The sequence below is a fragment of the Convolutriloba macropyga genome, chromosome 8 (genome assembly GCF_964194025.1).
Source record: "Convolutriloba macropyga chromosome 8, txConMacr16.3, whole genome shotgun sequence".
Taxonomy (NCBI): Eukaryota; Metazoa; Xenacoelomorpha; order Acoela; family Convolutidae; genus Convolutriloba; species Convolutriloba macropyga.
This window is the reverse complement of record NC_134475.1, coordinates 60,932,521-60,950,103: the sequence shown is the minus strand read 5'-3', so window position 1 is coordinate 60,950,103 and position 17,583 is coordinate 60,932,521. Positions and strand designations below refer to the sequence as shown.

At 35.5% G+C, this 17,583-nt stretch overlaps 2 protein-coding genes across 2 annotated transcripts in view; one reads left to right on the top strand and one right to left on the bottom strand.

Moving 5' to 3' along the window:
- The window catches only part of LOC142344897 (uncharacterized), a 217,429-nt gene that overhangs the window by 77,390 nt on the left and 122,456 nt on the right, over positions 1–17,583 (top strand). The window contains exons 15-20 of the mRNA XM_075396946.1: positions 2,189–2,340; positions 3,136–3,267; positions 3,952–4,074; positions 11,270–11,395; positions 13,901–14,023; positions 17,134–17,305. Of these exons, the coding sequence (XP_075253061.1) occupies positions 2,189–2,340; positions 3,136–3,267; positions 3,952–4,074; positions 11,270–11,395; positions 13,901–14,023; positions 17,134–17,305 (828 nt within the window). The remainder of the gene's footprint in view (positions 1–2,188; positions 2,341–3,135; positions 3,268–3,951; positions 4,075–11,269; positions 11,396–13,900; positions 14,024–17,133; positions 17,306–17,583) is intronic.
- Positions 1–17,583, bottom strand: part of LOC142344898 (inositol monophosphatase 1-like) — a 599,876-nt gene that overhangs the window by 542,356 nt on the left and 39,937 nt on the right. The gene's annotated exons all lie outside the window — the stretch shown is intronic.

The following is a 17,583-nucleotide window of genomic DNA, read 5'->3' as shown; positions in this document are numbered from 1 at the left end:
GTTCGTCTGGTTGTCTTATTGGCATAATTGGTCAAAAGATTAGATTCAAAGCTTCCAGAATTGAATTGATTTGATGAGACAATAATTTTGACCAACAGCGAGAGACCAATAAATATTTGATGCACCTTTATAAGTTCGCTGTTATAACCAACCAGCGAGAACCCAACAAAATTTTGATGCAACTTTATTATTTCTGTTTTATGATACCTGAAATCATCGCTAATGCTAATCTAATTGACTGTCTTACTCCTTGCTTTTTTAGAATAAGAGAGGGCATGCTGCGTTAGCTCATTCCAGTTGTGATTCTTCCTATAATGCTTTTATTAACTTTCAAGCTTCCTTATTATTTGCCCAATTTTGGACAAGCTTTTTTGAAAAGCGTTAAAAAAAACTCAGAGCGAAACCAATTGACTGCGTAATTCCTGTTCTCAGAATCGATAGGGGTTGTTCGGCGTTTGCTTAGTCAAAATTCATTACGAAAAACCAGATTTTTAGTTGCAGAATTGAAAAAAAATATTTACACGAGAATTCATGTAAAATCTCCTGAAAAATCGTGTATTTTTACCCGATTTCTCGTGTGAAAACGGACACACGATTTTAGGCTCATTTACACGAGAAATCGTGTATTTCCACACGATTTTCTCGGGCTTAACCATACGATTTTTCATATGAATCACACGATAAATCGTGTAAATTTCACGACGTTTTTCGTGTGAAAGTAACCAAAAAATCATGTGTTCTTACACGATTTTTCATGTGATCTTTCACATGAAATTCTGACGGAAACACGTGAAAAATTGTGTGTTTTTTACACGATTTATTGTGTGATTCACATGAAAAATCTTATGGTTAAGCCCGAGAAAATCGTGTGGAAATACACTATTTCTCGTGTAAATGAGCGGAAACTCGTGTGTCCGTTTTCACACGAGAAATTGGGTAAAAATACACGATTTTTTGTGTAATTCACACGAGAGAAATTTAGAGTGTATTTGACTTTAAGACTGTTTTCACTTCTCCACTCAACAGTTCAGCATATTTTTTCTCTAATTTTCGAGCAAGCAAGTGATAAAATTTGCTTATAGGTAAGTACATAATGCTGCGAGTATAATGGTTCCCCGAGCATGATTTTTTTTTCAATTGAGGCAAACAAAAATTGAATCGTTAAGAGGAAACACATCATTCCCGTGAAGACGCTTCTTGCAGTCAGGAAGAAACGATTTTAGTTTCTGAAAAGCATTCTGGACAATGCTATAATCTTTTTTGGTCATTGCTGTACAAATTTTCTGTGTTTCTGCCAGCATTAGCAAAAGATGTGAAATGCTGTATTACACTTCTTATTCCAGTTAATTTAGTAGATTTTTAGAGGGACTTTTTCGTGCCCAACCACTTTTGACCTGTAAGTTTTATTTTCTTGTCCAGATACCATATTTGCTGTTTTTTTTGTAACGAAATACTTATTATCCTGTCTTCTGTTGTCATTACAGGTTACTGATAAAAGTCTTGAGTACTTAGAAATTTTATTCCAAAGTTGCCTTCCGCAATCAACAATATGACGATCTGCTTTGCGGCTCATTTTTGCAAGTGCTCGACTAAAGGCGGGGTGGATAAGAAACGTTGACGGGCTGTTATCACGGGGAGGGGGGATGCGCTGGTGTGATGTAAGGAACAGTCAACAGTCTCACCGTATTTAGTGATGTTATTTTTTTGACAGTATCATAGAAGTATTTAGCAATTTTGTGTTATTTGAAATTGTAGAAGTTGCACAAATAGGATGGGAAGCCTGACAAAATTGTCCATTTATGATTTTCACCTTGAGAAAAGTTTGGGTTTTTGGATCAGTTTTTTTGAGTCGTCTAGTTCATCGGTTGATAGTCGAAGAGGACTATTGGAGACATGATTGTTTTTGTTATACAGGCCTAACTTTCATGGTAATTTTACTGCAGAACGTTACAAAAGAAAGATAAAGTAATTTAAGGTAATTTTAACTGAACTAACTTTACCTTAACTTTTCGTTAACAACGGTTTACCTTAACTCCGTGAAGGTAAAGTTACCTTAACTTTTTTAGTTTGATTGTTAGCAGTTTGCATTCTTCGCCGATTGCTTTTTATATTCATATGTACCAGTATGTAACATTTTTTGGTTACATATTTTTTTTACAAAACCATATCTCTGCATGATTTTGTTCAGATGAGGTGCTGTCCTTGGCGTCCAAATGTACCGACTGTCGTCTGGAACTGGAGTCATTGGAGATGGGCCAGATGGGGAGTAAACACAGTGCCAGATACTACTGCAGAGAGATGTACTTGAAATGGTACTCCAACTTCATCCACAAGCGGAAGGTCAGTCAGAGCAATTCGCCCGAAATTAGTTGGTTGTGTTTTCTTCATACCGTGGAAACTTTTTTGTTTTCAATAGCATTTGTGAACAAACTAATACATGTTTTTGCATGAATTATGGTTTTTATATGCTAAAAGAAAGTGGTATTCCCCATTACTGGTATTATATAGCGTTATAAAGGTGTAATAATAACGATTGAGATTGTAATGATCTACGATGGTGGGAGGTTGGATGTGTGAACTCATGAAGAATGCTCATCTCTTCGCTTTCGAATTTGTGAATGAATTTTTTTTACAATTTATTCGTGCCCGTGGGCAAAATGCACCCGATACCAGAAAAAGATTTCCCGGATCTTTTCCGTTTGTGCCCCAGTACGTTATGCGCCCCCCCCCCCCCCAGTTACAGGCGCACGTGCCATTATATAGTAAATCATTATATGAAAACATGGCACGTGCGTCTGGGGGAAGCAAATAATTTGCGCCCACTAAGCTGGGGGGGGGCACAAACGGAAACGATCCCATTTCCCTATAAGGGAAAGGAGTTAAGGACCCTGAGTGTACGTACCGCCCAACATGATGTTCGCCTTACTGAACAGTAACAGGACTGTTTGTGTTTAGGATCTATTCTGGTTCCTCCTCCCCCCCCCCCCCCCTCAGTGTTTTTCATGACCCCCAGTTACAAATTATATGTTGTTCTATAGCACGTTGCTATGTAAGAAAATAGCACGTTCGCCAGGGGGCGTAAAAGATAAAAGCCCACTAAGCTGGGGGGCCAAAACAGAATAGATCCGTGTTTAGATCCGTGATAAGTTGACTTTCATGAGTTACCTCATCGTGGACGACTGTGACTCATTCACGTGTTTGTCACGTGTCCTCAACTCACTCAAACGACTCATGACTCAGAAGGAAGAAGTGACTTGCTGCCAAAATGTTAGTGAGTCATAGCTCAAGTCCAACGAGAGAATCATTGCAATATTTCAAATTGTAGTTCTTTTACCTTCAGCAAACATGTATCGTTTCTGCAATGGTGTATCCCTAATTGGTTGATGGTACACTGTGTGCCGGTAAATGAGCGAAGTCTTAACTGCTTTCTAAATCCCCCCCCCCCCCCCAGCTTAGTTGTCAGATAACCTAAAACCCCTCTTCCCCCAAAAAAATCATGGTAAACATACCATAATTGGGGGCTATAATTTCGTGGGGGGGGGACTATAATGGGAAAGACCCTTCAGTGCTTGTTGTGCCCAGTAACTGTTACTGCACAGGTTGTTTGCAGTTAAAATGTACCGGTACATTTGTTGTACTCAAGCATGCTTATGTGGAGTTAAAAACCTGCAAAACATCTTTATATATCAACTGAATGATGCGATGAGAAATACGCGCGGAAGTTTTTTAACTTCAAAATAGTTTTTGTAATTTATCTAATTTGGCAAAAAATAACACTTTCTAAATAACTAACAAACAGGTAAATTTCATTAACACACACAGGTAAATTTACCTGAACACTGTGCAGGTAAGGCCATGTGCAGGTAAAATTTACCTGCACAATTTTCCCGAAAAATGCTTGCCTGCACACTGTTTTTAGAGTGCAGGAGAATTCACTAGGTCCTGTTTTAGTCTTTGACCGACACAATTTTGGGAGTTGTGAAGGAAAAGATCTCCAACATGTCCGCGTCTCTGCCAGACATCGAGATTCAGGATCTGGAATCGGACGTATCCAACATCTTTGCTTCCAAACAAGTTAGCTCGTTATTAGGCAGTTCTGATTCTAGTCTTGATAGCTTGTGATTGTGGTGCTGTGATCGGAAGTCGAGCTACCAGCTCGCTTTGTGGATTTCGTTTTCTTTGCAACAAGTAAATTAAAATTATAACCATACGGTTAAATATACCTGAAACAAAAAATATTTCAAATCATTCAAACAAAATAATATAATAAACATCAACAAATTTCTTAAGGAATCACATTATAAAATTTTCTTTCGATTGTTTTCTTCCTACAAATAAAAATAACTTTTTAAAGCTCCTACGTTACTATTCAAAGGAATTTTTTCATGTTGTGAGAGCAAGAAATCATTCAACGTTGTTCGTGGTGGCTGAAAAATAATAGTTCTTTTGGCCGAAAATGGTTGTGCTGCCCTCAGCCCTTTGATTTTTACCTAATAAAGAGCTATGAAGTTCCGGGAGACTTTTCATTTCATTGTTCTACTGCAAAGACGTCAGCCATATTCTACTAACTGCAAGTTACCTTACAAAAGCATATTAGCTAGAGTGGTCAAAATCAGAACTCAGGTTTTGTGGGCGCTAACAATATGCGTCAATCCAGATATGGTACATTTCTATTCAGTATATAATAATATATATACTGTGGGTACATTACCCAGCTCAGTGGGTAACTTTTTCGGCATCTTCTCCGTTTGTGGAGAAGATCCCTTTTACGTCCCCAGTCGCACGTGCCAATTTGTTACATAATAACGTGCTGTGTAACAGTACATAACTTGTAAGTGGGGATCATAAAAGCACGGGGGGGGGGGGGGGGGGGCAGAATGGATCTAATAATTTTTGGGGCAAGCTGCGTCCTTTCGAAAGTTTCTGATTAAAATAACAAAGATTGAATCTTCAGGGTTAAAAACTTAGTCTTAAGTAATCCAATCTTGGAAGGTTTGTAAAATTTTGTTCAAGCGGATTTTACCGAAAAACTTCCAGGCAGTTTGCAGTGCAAAATTTTAAAATGAAATGCACAAAAGAAGATGACTTGGACTTGTTTGTGCTTGACAAAAATTGTTCCGACACTTCTCATTGCAAAAGCCAGAATTTACGTTTGAATTTAAAACTTCGAAAGGAAATGTCCATTACCAAGCAGTTTTCAAAAACACCATGCCCTTTATTTCATAGAAATTTGCAACAACAACTAAAGTTCGAAGAGGCAATCTAATAATCGGCGGCAAAATTTATGTGAAACCTTTTAGAAAACATAGCACTGATCTCAGTTTGTGTCGTCCGAGAAAGACTTCTAGAGCTGGTTTTGGGACCGAGTACGTCATTTTTTGAACCTGAAACTTCTTCAACGTGCATAGATATAACAGCAAATCTTAAGAGACGTGATGTTCTCCTTTCACTCGTCATGTCTCATCAATGGAGAAAAGCTTATCAACCGATATGGGAGAAGCTAAAGAAGTGAAAAACTAAACTAATGAGCTTATCTTCTCAAAGAGACTAGAAAACAATCTGAATTGAAATTTTAAGACTTGTTAATTTGTTTGAATAAGTACAGTTGAGATGAGAAACCAAAGTCAACCCTTTCGTCCGATTGTCTCAGCATCCATAGTATGCTCATGGTTATTATTTGCAAGTCCAAAAAATTTGCAAGTCCTTACAAGTTAATCATTTGACTTACAAGTTCTTACAGAATAGCCATTCGATTTACAAGGCTCTTCAAAGTTAATCATTCGACTCATGGGGTTCTTACAAGTTGAACATTCAACTCAAATAAAACGTTCTTACTTAAGTTCTTTGAATATAAGTTGTTACAAGATAACAATTCTGCCTATATTGTAGCAAAAATTAAAAAAAAAAACTCCGTGAGAGATGAATGTAAACAGATGAATGTAAAAAAATATATAATCTGGAGAAGTGTGAATTGAAATTATCAAAGAAAAAATAGTAGAGAAAAGGGTCATTAAATTATTTTGAGAACATGCTGACATGTGGATTTCAAATTTCAATCAAAGTCAAAAAGGATTAAAGGGTATAAATTTCAGGAACATTTTAAAAAAGAAATAGTCAAGATAATAATTGAGATTTACTATTTATTAATTGAATGACAAAAAGGCTCCTTGAGTTGATAAAATTGAAACGTAACCATTTGGTTAATTTAGGTCTGATGTTAATTGTAATATGCTATCCAAACTAAGCAACTAGCTCCCACGCGCTTTCACGGTATGACTGAAAAGAATTTTGAATTAACCATTAAGCTGAGTTGAGCTGAACTGTAACGAACTCGCAAGAAACTCACAAGTTAGCCATTCGACTTGCAAGTTCTTACAAGTTAACGATTGGACTGGCAAGTTTGAAACGTTACGAAAGATTAATGTAAACAGATGTTTAAAAAATGTAGAATCGGGAAAATTGAGAATAGAAATTATAAAAAGAAAAAATGTTAGAGAAAGTGAAGGGTTCATTAAATTATTTTGAGAAAATGCTGACATATGGATTTGAAATTTTAATTAAAGTCAAAAAGGATTAAGGAGAATCAATTTCAGGAACTTTTTTTACAAACTAATAGCAATGATGCTGTATGAAATCTAGTGTTTTTTATTGAACGGCGAAAAGGCCCCTTGAGTTGATAAAATTGTAATGTAACCATTTGACCAACTTAGGTCTGATGTAAATTATTTTATGCTATCCAAACTGAGCAATTTACTCCCATGCACTTTCACGATAAATGACTGAATATTGTTTTGAATTATCCAATACTGGAACGAACTTGCAAGAAACTCACAACTTAGCCATTCGACTTGCAAGCTCTTTTAAGTTAACCATTCGATTGGTAAGTTTTTACCTATTAACCATCTTTTCCAAGAAATTTGCAAATTCTTAAAAGTCTTGCAAGACTATCTTCTGCAAACAACTCGCAAGTTTTTACGGTTGACCGTTCGATCTCGATCCGGGAATGCAATGCATTGAACTTCTTTTTAAAAAATTTGAACAAAAATTTGATTTCGTCAAAAACTGTTTCTCGTCAAGACCATTTCCCCCAGTAATTCCCTAGGCGAAAACAACTCTCGAAACTTTTTAGGTAAATTAGAGATATCGATACGTTAAAAATCCGGAGAAGTTAAAAAATATATAATCGATGATATTGAGATTATTCCGAAAAATTAAGCAGATTCGTTCGTAAGAACTCACAGCTTCACAAAGTTGTTCGCTTTTTTCTGGCAAGTTTGATCTGACATCTACAAGTACTTTTCATTTCAGATGAATTAGGACTGAATTTTCACGGTGTGAACATGAATCACCAACGCAGTGAATTGAATGACCGTTTTACATTCTACAAACATAGGCTCGGTCAAGAACTAAAAATTGTCAGAGGCCAATCAGAATTGTCTCTTCAGTTGTCTTGTTTTTCACAGAAACCAAAACAATGGCAATTAATGGCATCGCTTTATAGTAACAAGTAGTAGAAATTGTTTTCCTTTTCCTGGCATCAGCAGCCTGGCATATGTAATGCTGGAACAATAACAATTATTATTCTGAGATTTTTAAAGTTTTTTTTTCAGATTCATTGATGCAATCGTTCTGGTGAAAAAATACCACATGTTTCAGGTGACTTAAGACCAGAGCTTTTTTTGTAGCAATGCTAATTGTTCCGACCCACTTGCTGGGGGGAGGAACTATATACTCAAGTGGGTTTTCATTTTTTTGTTCAGTCAGTTTTGGCTGATCCATATATTCATTGTAGAGAGTTGAGACTGGTGAGTCCGTCCGGCCTAGAATGTGGAATTAAAAGGATTTTTTTAAAAAATTTTTGATATTTACTGGGAGTTATTGAGCTTTATCGAGCTTTGTGAATAGTAGACGGAATTCCGGTGTTTTTATCCACAATTTCCGAATTTTTGACCAAATTTTTGTTAAATTTGATACGATTGATTCTACTAATTTTACTTTCAATGATAGAGGAGGCTTACTGATTGGTTTTATCCGAGTCTTTTGGTTGATAATTTTTGCTAATTTTTTCGAATTTCAGATTTTTTTTCAAAAATAAAAAATTGCTCCAAATACGCTTTTTTTTATCCCACTTTGTTCAAATATGCCAAAGTATAGACCTAACAGCTGCTGTCATAAACTTTGAAAACTCCAAAAATGCTAGTTGTACCGTTTCCTATAGGAGTCTTCTGGAATTAAAATTTTGCCTTTTTTCGGAAATTTAACTCAATATTTATACAAAATGCATCTTGTACTTTTGGTTTATTGAAATATTTTTTTTCTAATTGATGTATTTTGCAAATTTTTATTAACTGTATGTTTTCGTTGGACGCGCAGCAAAATCATTGCTGGGTTTGGACTCATCTTGGGTTTGGACTAATCAATAATTATTCGGATTACATTTGTGCGCGGATTTTTTCAAAATGTTTTTGCTTTTTTTTTGTTTTTATGTTAATTACCGACTAGAATGATTTCAAGTCAAGGCCCTATTAATGAAAAATCCCATGTACAACAAATTGAGGCCAGTTAAATTCTTCAGAGAAAAGCTAAAAGTTTTTATGATTTTGACAATATTTTTGTAATTTTTAATTACTTTCTTTTGTTTTGCCTTCATTTGACATTCTTTTCGGAGTCTCATGACTTCATCTGTTTAAACACAGATCCAATGTGATCTTTTTTAGGTAAAGATAAACGTTTACAAATTTTCAGTTGTTATCTAAAGCCTGATATGATTTCGAATATTTATTTTTTTGGGAAAATGTCAGTGAAAATGTGAAATTTGTCTATTTTTTTATCCTAATTCTTTTTACATGTAGCTTAGTCTCAATGTAAACAGGGCAAAAAAGTGAAGTATTTTTTCTTTTTATAGTGGTTTTATAAATAACTAATGGTTTCCTGGTTTTCTTATTGCAAAAATATATAAACCTCTTCTTCTGATTTTCGCTTTTCGCCTGTTTGAGGATGTTATTTGTTCCCTTTTCCAATTATCACATTAACGGAAAATCCAATCGGAATGCGCAAATAATATTTTTAAAGACTTCAGTGAATAGCTTATGATGTTAACGACTGCGAAAATTTTTGGAATTGTTTTCGGTTTTCGTTAATGGTCGTTTTTTTTGCCAAGAATTGTCGTTATTTTTTTTTGTACGGCATATTCTTGACAACCAAAATTCCTTAGTGCTTCTACGGATGTTTAATTGATTCTATTTATTGATTTGATTTTATAGCTAACGATTTTAACGACTTTCAATTAGTATTTTCAAAGAAAATTTCTTTCTTCCTAATATTTGTTCTCATTGTCGTCAATAAGTTATTAGTCTCATTATTGACAGGGCTCATCAACTTTTGGGTGCGCCAACAAACAATATTTTTGCTGTTATTTATGTTTGATTAATGATTTTATTTGAATTTATAGCTACCGGTTTTAATGACTTTCAATTAATTGTTTTAAAGAAAAAGTTCTTTTCTTCCTAATGTTTGTTCTCATTGTCGTCAATAAGCTATTAGTCTCATTATTGACAGGGCTCATTGAATTTTGGTTACTCCAACAAACAATTTTTTTGCTGTCGATTTTTTACTGATTAATATCTTTTAGATTTTCGAAATGTGGTTACATAAGAAATTGTGAGTTCTCAATACTTTTCTAGTTGTGGTTCTTTTTTTGTCTTTTTTACAAAGAATCTTTATAAAGAAGACGCAACTCGAAATCAAAGGAGAACCAAGGAAAAGTTCTAACCCGTGGTTGTCACTTTATAGTTTATAATGGTTTTTCATAACTTCAACACTGTGGTTTAGATAAATTAATAAGTTTCAAGTTTCGTCCGTATTTGATTTACTTGTCGTCTTATGATTCCATCTTCCTAATAATTATTGCAACTGGCTTCTTTAGCAGTTGCCTGATAAGAAATTTTTGTTTTGTGTTGAAAGCTCATCGTTTGTTTGATTTCTTGGCATTATTTTTTGAAAGTGTGATCAGTGGATTTTTGAGCTTTGTCACTTTTGTAATTTTTCTGTCAATTTTGTAGCTTGGTTTTTGTATCGACAGGTAGCTTTCCTTTTAGATCCAATCTCTATAGGTTTTTTGTTTTTCAACTAATGGTTTTTTGGCTGTGGCGCTTCTCATTTTCATAAAATGTGTTACTTTTGGATATTATCCCATTTTAGTGTTTTTTGCTGGCTTGCCGCATTATCAAACTACTGGTTTGGCCCAATTGGGTTATTGGTATTCAAGCTATTCAAGGTTCTTCATATATAGCTTAACGTTGCAACACTTTTTTCTTGTTAAGTTTAATTGATCTTTTCGTTTTTGCTGTTCTTTTTGTATGTGTCTAACATTTTACGGATAATGACAGGTCTCAATTGCTTCCCACGAGGGGTAAATTAACCTTCTTAATGAGCCCATTTGATACGCGCTGGTTTTAATCAATTAGTAATTGGTTGTTTTCAAAATTAGAACCGTATTTGTGAGCTTTGCCTCATTTGTTCGTCTTTGTCATTCTGTTACCGCGTCTCATTATTGACAGGTCTCATATCTTATCTTATGAAGTAAAGGTTAAATTGTTTAGTGCAGATTTTTTTCCGATTCCTTTTTCGTTTGGTTTTTGGGTGTTTTTTAAATATGGACTTCGAGTTTTGGTCGTAACTAATGTTTGCAATTATTTGATTTTTATGTTTGTCTTGTCCAGTACTCTCATCAATGGCAAGTCTCATCGGCCAATTTTTCACTTAATTATTTGTTGAACGATATTTGAATTTTTGAAAGTTTTCTTTCTCTTCCTCTTTTGGTAGACAATTAAATCAAAACCTGGATGAGCGGGGTCGGAACATTATGTGCAAACGCACATTACCGAGCCTCCTTGTTAGATGAACTATTATCATAATCACTGTTTCTTGTTGCCATTGACATTGAACTACTCAACGCTTAATCCGAAAAACTCAACACTAAAAAGGCAGATTTCCTATGGCAATAATACGGACCTTTCCAATGAAACTTTGCTTACAATTGCAGTACCTTAATAGTATGTCTTTTTTGTTGGTCTTGTTACCACGGCTCAATTAAGTATTAGACTAAAACCAGAACAAAAAGGTATGATAATAATAATAATATTGGAGGTTTTACCACTGTTCAGAGGAGCTCAAAAGTGGAAATATTATACAAATGACTAAGGCTTAGCAGCCATACAAAACAGAAACACGATTTGATGTTTATGTATCAACATCTCTTTGGCTATAGGCAGGTATCTTACCGTGCGGATGTTCGAACGCGCTCAGTGGATGTCTTACAGAATGGACTCGTTACTTGACACAATGGAACATTCAGGATGTCCATTTGGAGAGCGAGCTTCAAGCGTCTAATTCGGTTAGTAACCACTTTCAATTCTATTGACCTCTTCTTTAAGTTCTTTCTTTAAAATTATCTGGAACTGATGTCATTACAGTCCCCCTCCAGGTTTGATTTGGTTTTTTAGGAGGCTAGTAACTGTACTCGGACTAAAAGCCACGGACAAAACGCAGACCTAATTTTGGATACGAGATAAACCCCCACGGAAATAAACTCCCAATTGTAAAGTTGAAATTCGGTGGTGTTAATTTGTTCGGTTGTAATAGTTTTATATCAGGTACCACGGGCCGCTAAGGCGTGGCCAAACGCGCTCAATGAGCTGTTGTTTATTTTCGTATGTTTACGTTCTCTATGAGTCGTTTTGGAGGGCAATGAAGCTCTCCTCTTTTGAAGTTTAAATGTAATCCCAAATTAAAGTAAGTGTAGTCCAATTTTCCAATTTATCAAGAGCATTTATATCTCATTCAAAGCCTTGGTAAATAATTAAAATTCGGGCGCTATTTTGCAATCAGCTTAAAACTTCGCGAATCAAGAGTTTGAAAATGATTAATTTTTTTACATAAATCAATTAAATTGTACACCAACGGTACTAAAGCCATACATTGGAATGCATGCTTGATATTAGCATATGATTCAAATTTCCTGTAATTTTTACCGTGGAATCTAAGAGAGGTACCGAATATTTCGGCATGAGACAGACACTCAATTAAAATAATCTTTGATAAAAGGAGACTTGCTCTAGCATCTGACCGTAAAATTCCTCGAAAGTCGATTACTCTTATAATAAACCCTCAGTCAGTTTGGTTGATTATCAATTCCCGGTCTCAATCTTTGCAATCAGTTAAATTCACAGACTGTAAAAAGGAAAGCTAGAAAAATCCCCCAGGAGTTTGTCCGATTAATTTGTCATTATATCACGTTTTTCGTAGATTTTTTGAAGGCAATTCGTTGTTTCTAAAAATTTATATTTCATTATAGACAATTTTTCAACCAACAAAACTCAAGATTAAATACCGAAACAATTCCACCATTATCAGTCTAAAATATTGATTTTTAGCGCTTTTGTGCGCTTACTCAGGACGACTTACTGAGCGTCGAAAAATAACAAAAGCAAATGCTAAAAATGGCTGACACGGAAGGCATTATTTCTGGCCCTGATTCGTCCCATACACACATTTTGAAGTCTGCAAAGAATTATGTTCCAATTGGTTTAGTTATTCTCTCAATTGTGAATCATGTCAAAAGATTACCATGGACTTGCACGCCAACAGCAACAATTAGTAACTTTTTTGTCCAAATATCAATTTTTACAACAATACTATAGAATTCTATCACTCCTAGTACAATTTTACAATAAAAGTATTCTAACTTTAAATTTCTATTGACATAGATTTAGACTGTGACCCGTCATCTAGCCGATATACAAATTAACTGACACACCTTTCACCCAACACTAAGGCAAATAGGGTAGCAGTATTTCTGCTATTGTGCCAAAGTTTGACTCTTTCAAACCGCTGAGGCCTGGCCAGATCACTTAGTTGTTTTAGCCAATTAACGTTTACCGTAAAACTAAGGGACGCTACTTTACCCACTTAGTTCGCGGGTAATTTTCATGGCTGTGGTTTTCGAACTAACTAATCGAAAACTACAGTCCATGACCATTACACGCGAACTAAGTGGGTAAAGTAGCGTCCCTTAATTTTAAGGCAAACATCAATTGGCTATATTAACTAACTAATTTTGCCATTCCTCAGCGGCCTGAAAATATCAAAATTTGGCAGAAAAGCAGAATTATTGCTTTCAAACTTAAGTGGGACGCGCAATTATCTAACTCCTTGACACATAAAATTAACGCATTTGAACATGCCTCGCGGGCCGCGGCCATGCCTTAGTGGCGTATGGGACTTGATATGAATCTATCACAATCGAACAAAATATTACGGCCGAACTAGTTATTCTCTCAATAACATTTGTGCGTTCTCAAATGTGATTGCTTAATGTCTCCTTTTCGGTTAATATTTGATTCGGCTAATTTTCTTTTTGGAATTTCCTAGCACCGAATCTATGACAACCGAGTTAATTTTTTTATGACGACGGAAAATATTTAAAACGAAACTTCTATTAACACTAGTCAAATTAAGCTATTCTGATTTTTGTCATTTGCACTTTGTAGATTTGTGTGTCGGCTAATACCCGTAGCCACGAAAGTTACAAATTAGAGTATCATTTAAAGTTTATCACCTCATCAGCTCAGTTAGAGAAACTGAAAGTCAGTTTGAACCAAAAAAAGTAAGCATAAATGAACATAAATACATTTTAAAGATGGCGCTTATACAAAATTGAACATGTTATGTTTAATTTTCTTTTCTTTTTGGTTCAATTTGACCGGTCAGCGTTAATTTTTTTGGTAGAACTGAATTTTTGATGCCCGACCTCGCCATAGTTCTGTATGTCAGTACTATTAAACCACGTGAACATGCCAATTGAGGAGAAAAATATGTAAAGAGAACCTCTATTTTTCAGTCTTCCAATTCGAGTGATAGTGACTCCCAGCAAGACATTCCCCTCATTGTACAGACTGCAGCTCCGACAACTGTGGCCTATGGACCCTCAATAACAGCCGCACCTGCATCCTCATCTGATCAGGTTGTTACATTATTTGAAACTGTTTTTAATGAATATTTTATGATCTTTTCCGTTTGTACTCCCCAGCTTAGTGAATGCGTATCATTTGCACCCCTCAGATGCACGTGCCATATTTTTACATAATGAATTAATATGCAATGACACGTGCTCTGTAACTGGGGGAGCATAACGTTGTGAGGGGGGGGGCACAAACGGAAAAGATCCGACTTTTATTCTGAACTACTAAATTCAAAAAGACACCGTTTTTTATTAACAAAGTCTGAATAGCCAATACGAACTTACGATCTAAACAGTAAAATATACAGCTTTAATCATCCGAATTGTGAGCGAGGAATAACAGAGAATGTAACAAACTGCCTTACCTTGCTTCTGACAAGTGACTCATAAGAGAGCATTCCGTCGATTTTAACCCTTTGACACAGATCAGATAAGAATGTAAGTGAAACGGATTCCCAGCAAATTAAAATTTTGATATATATTTTTAAGATAACCGAAACGAATTTGTTGTGTCCCTGCGTTTTCTGCCATGAATCTTAAAGTTCCTTGAGTTGCTGCCGGGAAATGCGGGATATTAAACTATCCTGTTTTACAATGTAGAACGCAGGGAATTGTCATAAGTAGAAACTGAGAGTAAGTTAGATAATTTAGGTCAACTTAGACAAGTTAATTAGGTGTTTGAAATAAGCGTTCTTTCTCGAAGGGTTATAGTTTCGAAGGCGCCGGAGAGGGGAGTTGAGTGATATATCTTAAGCAGAGAAATTTGGGCAGACGTTGGAGAATTTTGGGAGAAAGTTTGGACACAGGAGAGATTTTTGCACAAACGAAAGAAAGTAGTTGGTTTAGTGGGATTAAACTTTAGAAGATAGTGTGAAGAGCAGGGAAGAGATTTAGAGTGAGACTGAACTCTGGAAGTTTGTAATTTCAAGACCAGTTGGGATACTGTGAGCTTTTTGATTTAGATCATTTGGGAAGTGAACCACGGATATTGTTATTATTATTTTAATTATTATTATAAATTGTCTTTGAGTTTGTCCTTTCCATTGATGTGCAAGTAATTTTCTTACTTTTGTTATCCATATTGATATTACGAGCCCCATTGTGAATTAACTTATTTCAAGGCAATCTAATTTGCAACAGCATACAAGAGTGGAAGAGGGGAAATAGAAAAGTAACAAAGTAACGCTTGCTTCACTAATTCAATACCTTTGTTTTTTCATTTGATCGATCTTCTGGGCGACAGAGTCCCCTAACTGTTGAGCCTAGCAGAAATTCAGAAGACGACATACAGTACCAGTTAAGTTTCCAGCAAGATCACCGGACCTGTTTCTTGAGTCTTTGCCGAGAAACATCGGGATCTTATTCAGATTTTCGGATTCAACGCACTGGAATGTCAACATTATCTTATGCACAATATTTCTGTCAGTCTCCCTTAGGTTGTGTATCTCCAATTTCTTACTACTTTGTCTCTTGTCTCTCTCAGTCATAAGGCTTGGATACTAGGATCTCTGTCAATAACTTGTTAGTGTCTAGAAAAGGGGAAATAATTTAAAAATAGACCAGTATTGCATTCAAACCAATTTCTTGTACTTGGAAATCTAGTGTGCTAACGATTTCACCAATTTTGTTAATTCTCTAAATCATCCTTTGTTCGTTCTCTGTTTATCAGGCTTCACATCTGTTCTGAAGTTTACACTCAACTAGTACAGCGCATTTTAAAACTCCAGCGTGTGAAATTTACTCTTTATCTTTTATTTTTGTGTCAAACTTCTAAGTCCCTTTAAAATAAACATCTTCCATTTAACTGTTTCTATTGTTTGCCGTTGACCTCAGAGTAAAGACTTGGCACATAAACAGACTGAGGGGAGTATACGCAGGCGCAACTAATCCATTGCTAGAAATTACTTGATTCGAAACATATGTTTGCAAAGAAGTGACACAATAGAATACAGTACTGCTCTAATGATGTTGCTTGGTTCGCACCTCGACCTTTTAATGAAGGAAAATGAAACTTGGATGACCACGATTGCATTTCTTGTCATCTGTCCCCTCAGAGTCTCTTTATAAATTGATATTTGCCGTATTTTCTGTTAATATAGAGTACTTGGAGAAATTAGTTCTTTCTTTCTTTCTTTATGACTGCCAAAACACGCTTTCCAATAAATTTTTTATTTCAATTCTACTTTTTTTCTATTTTCTCAATTCAACTTCTCAATGTGAATTTGGAGGTATGCAAATTTAAGGAGATTTTTGGAAGGTTGAGAGAGAACAGCCTAATTTAAATTTAATATAGCGCGACAATAAGCTCTATTTATTGTACTGATGATTAGTTAGAGAATAAGTGATAAATCCATGGGGCTTTTCTCGGTCAAATTATATAGGGATTTGAAACATTTTTCTCTTTGTAAAAAAATTGATTTAGCTGAATGCTTTAGTTGACTGTCGCAATAATGTTTTTTTTTCTGAGGCACTAGATGTTTAAATTATACGGTATTTGACCAGAAACAGATCGATCGAAAAATAGATAAATTAAGAACTTTGCCAAAAAATATGCAGAACATGAATGAGGACAATTTTGAATCACGAAAGAGTTGCATGGAGATATGATAAGTTTTGTTCGTTGGGCGCCAGTTCATTTGAAGATGCGCCATTTTAAGAATATGGTGTTAGAATTAATTTTGAGAGAGAGAGAGAGAGGAACCCAATGTAAATTATGCATAGCTTGACAAAAAGCTCTGCTTCTTGATTATTGCCAGAAAGAAATAGAGCCTCGAGTGCCAAGAAAGAATTAAAGAATGAGTGATCATTAGGCTTGAGTTTTAGTGATGCTCGTTCGAATTCAGTACCGGTCCATTTTTATTATAGTTGCGCTTGTTTAGTCCCGCCTCACAGACGCGAGCAAGCATATGCTTTGCCCATTTGTTAGCAGCGCTGTTGCGAAAAGGGAACCTTTTCACTTTTTTCATTGGGCCGTGTTTTGTACTAAAAATATTACAAATGACGAGTTTGCAATATTAAAATGTTTCTAGCAATCTAGTTGAACTAGATGCTTTTTTATAAACCGTTAATTATGTAATCGATTTTGAGAAAAGAACTTATGATCCTCATTTTAGTCTGTCAACTCTGATGCAGCGATATTGCTTGAGATGGAGAAAAGTGTCCTTTCTGTCACTGACAACCAGGCTCTGGGAGAGGACCAGGTCCAGCTTGCAGATGCCTCTTTTGTGGCTCAGTGTCAGATCAGTTCACTGCAAGACTTTCACCCCGAAGTGATGGACCTGTCAGGTATGAGAGCAATATTGGGTTTTTGCGATGCACACCGTGGTACCAAAACTTATGAACAGCATTATTTGTGCTCCTTTAGTATATGGCAAAAGTCAGGCTTTAGAGCTCAGAAATGGAGGCGGAGGTCGAAAATCGAGAGATTGGCAGAACTATTTCGAACTTATTTTGACCCAAAGTTTGCTTTGTTCAATTTGACACGATAACACGGTAAAAACAATCACTTGGGACGTTCTGTTTCTCTTTGAAAAGAATATCCGTGCCTGATATAGCCCGCAAAT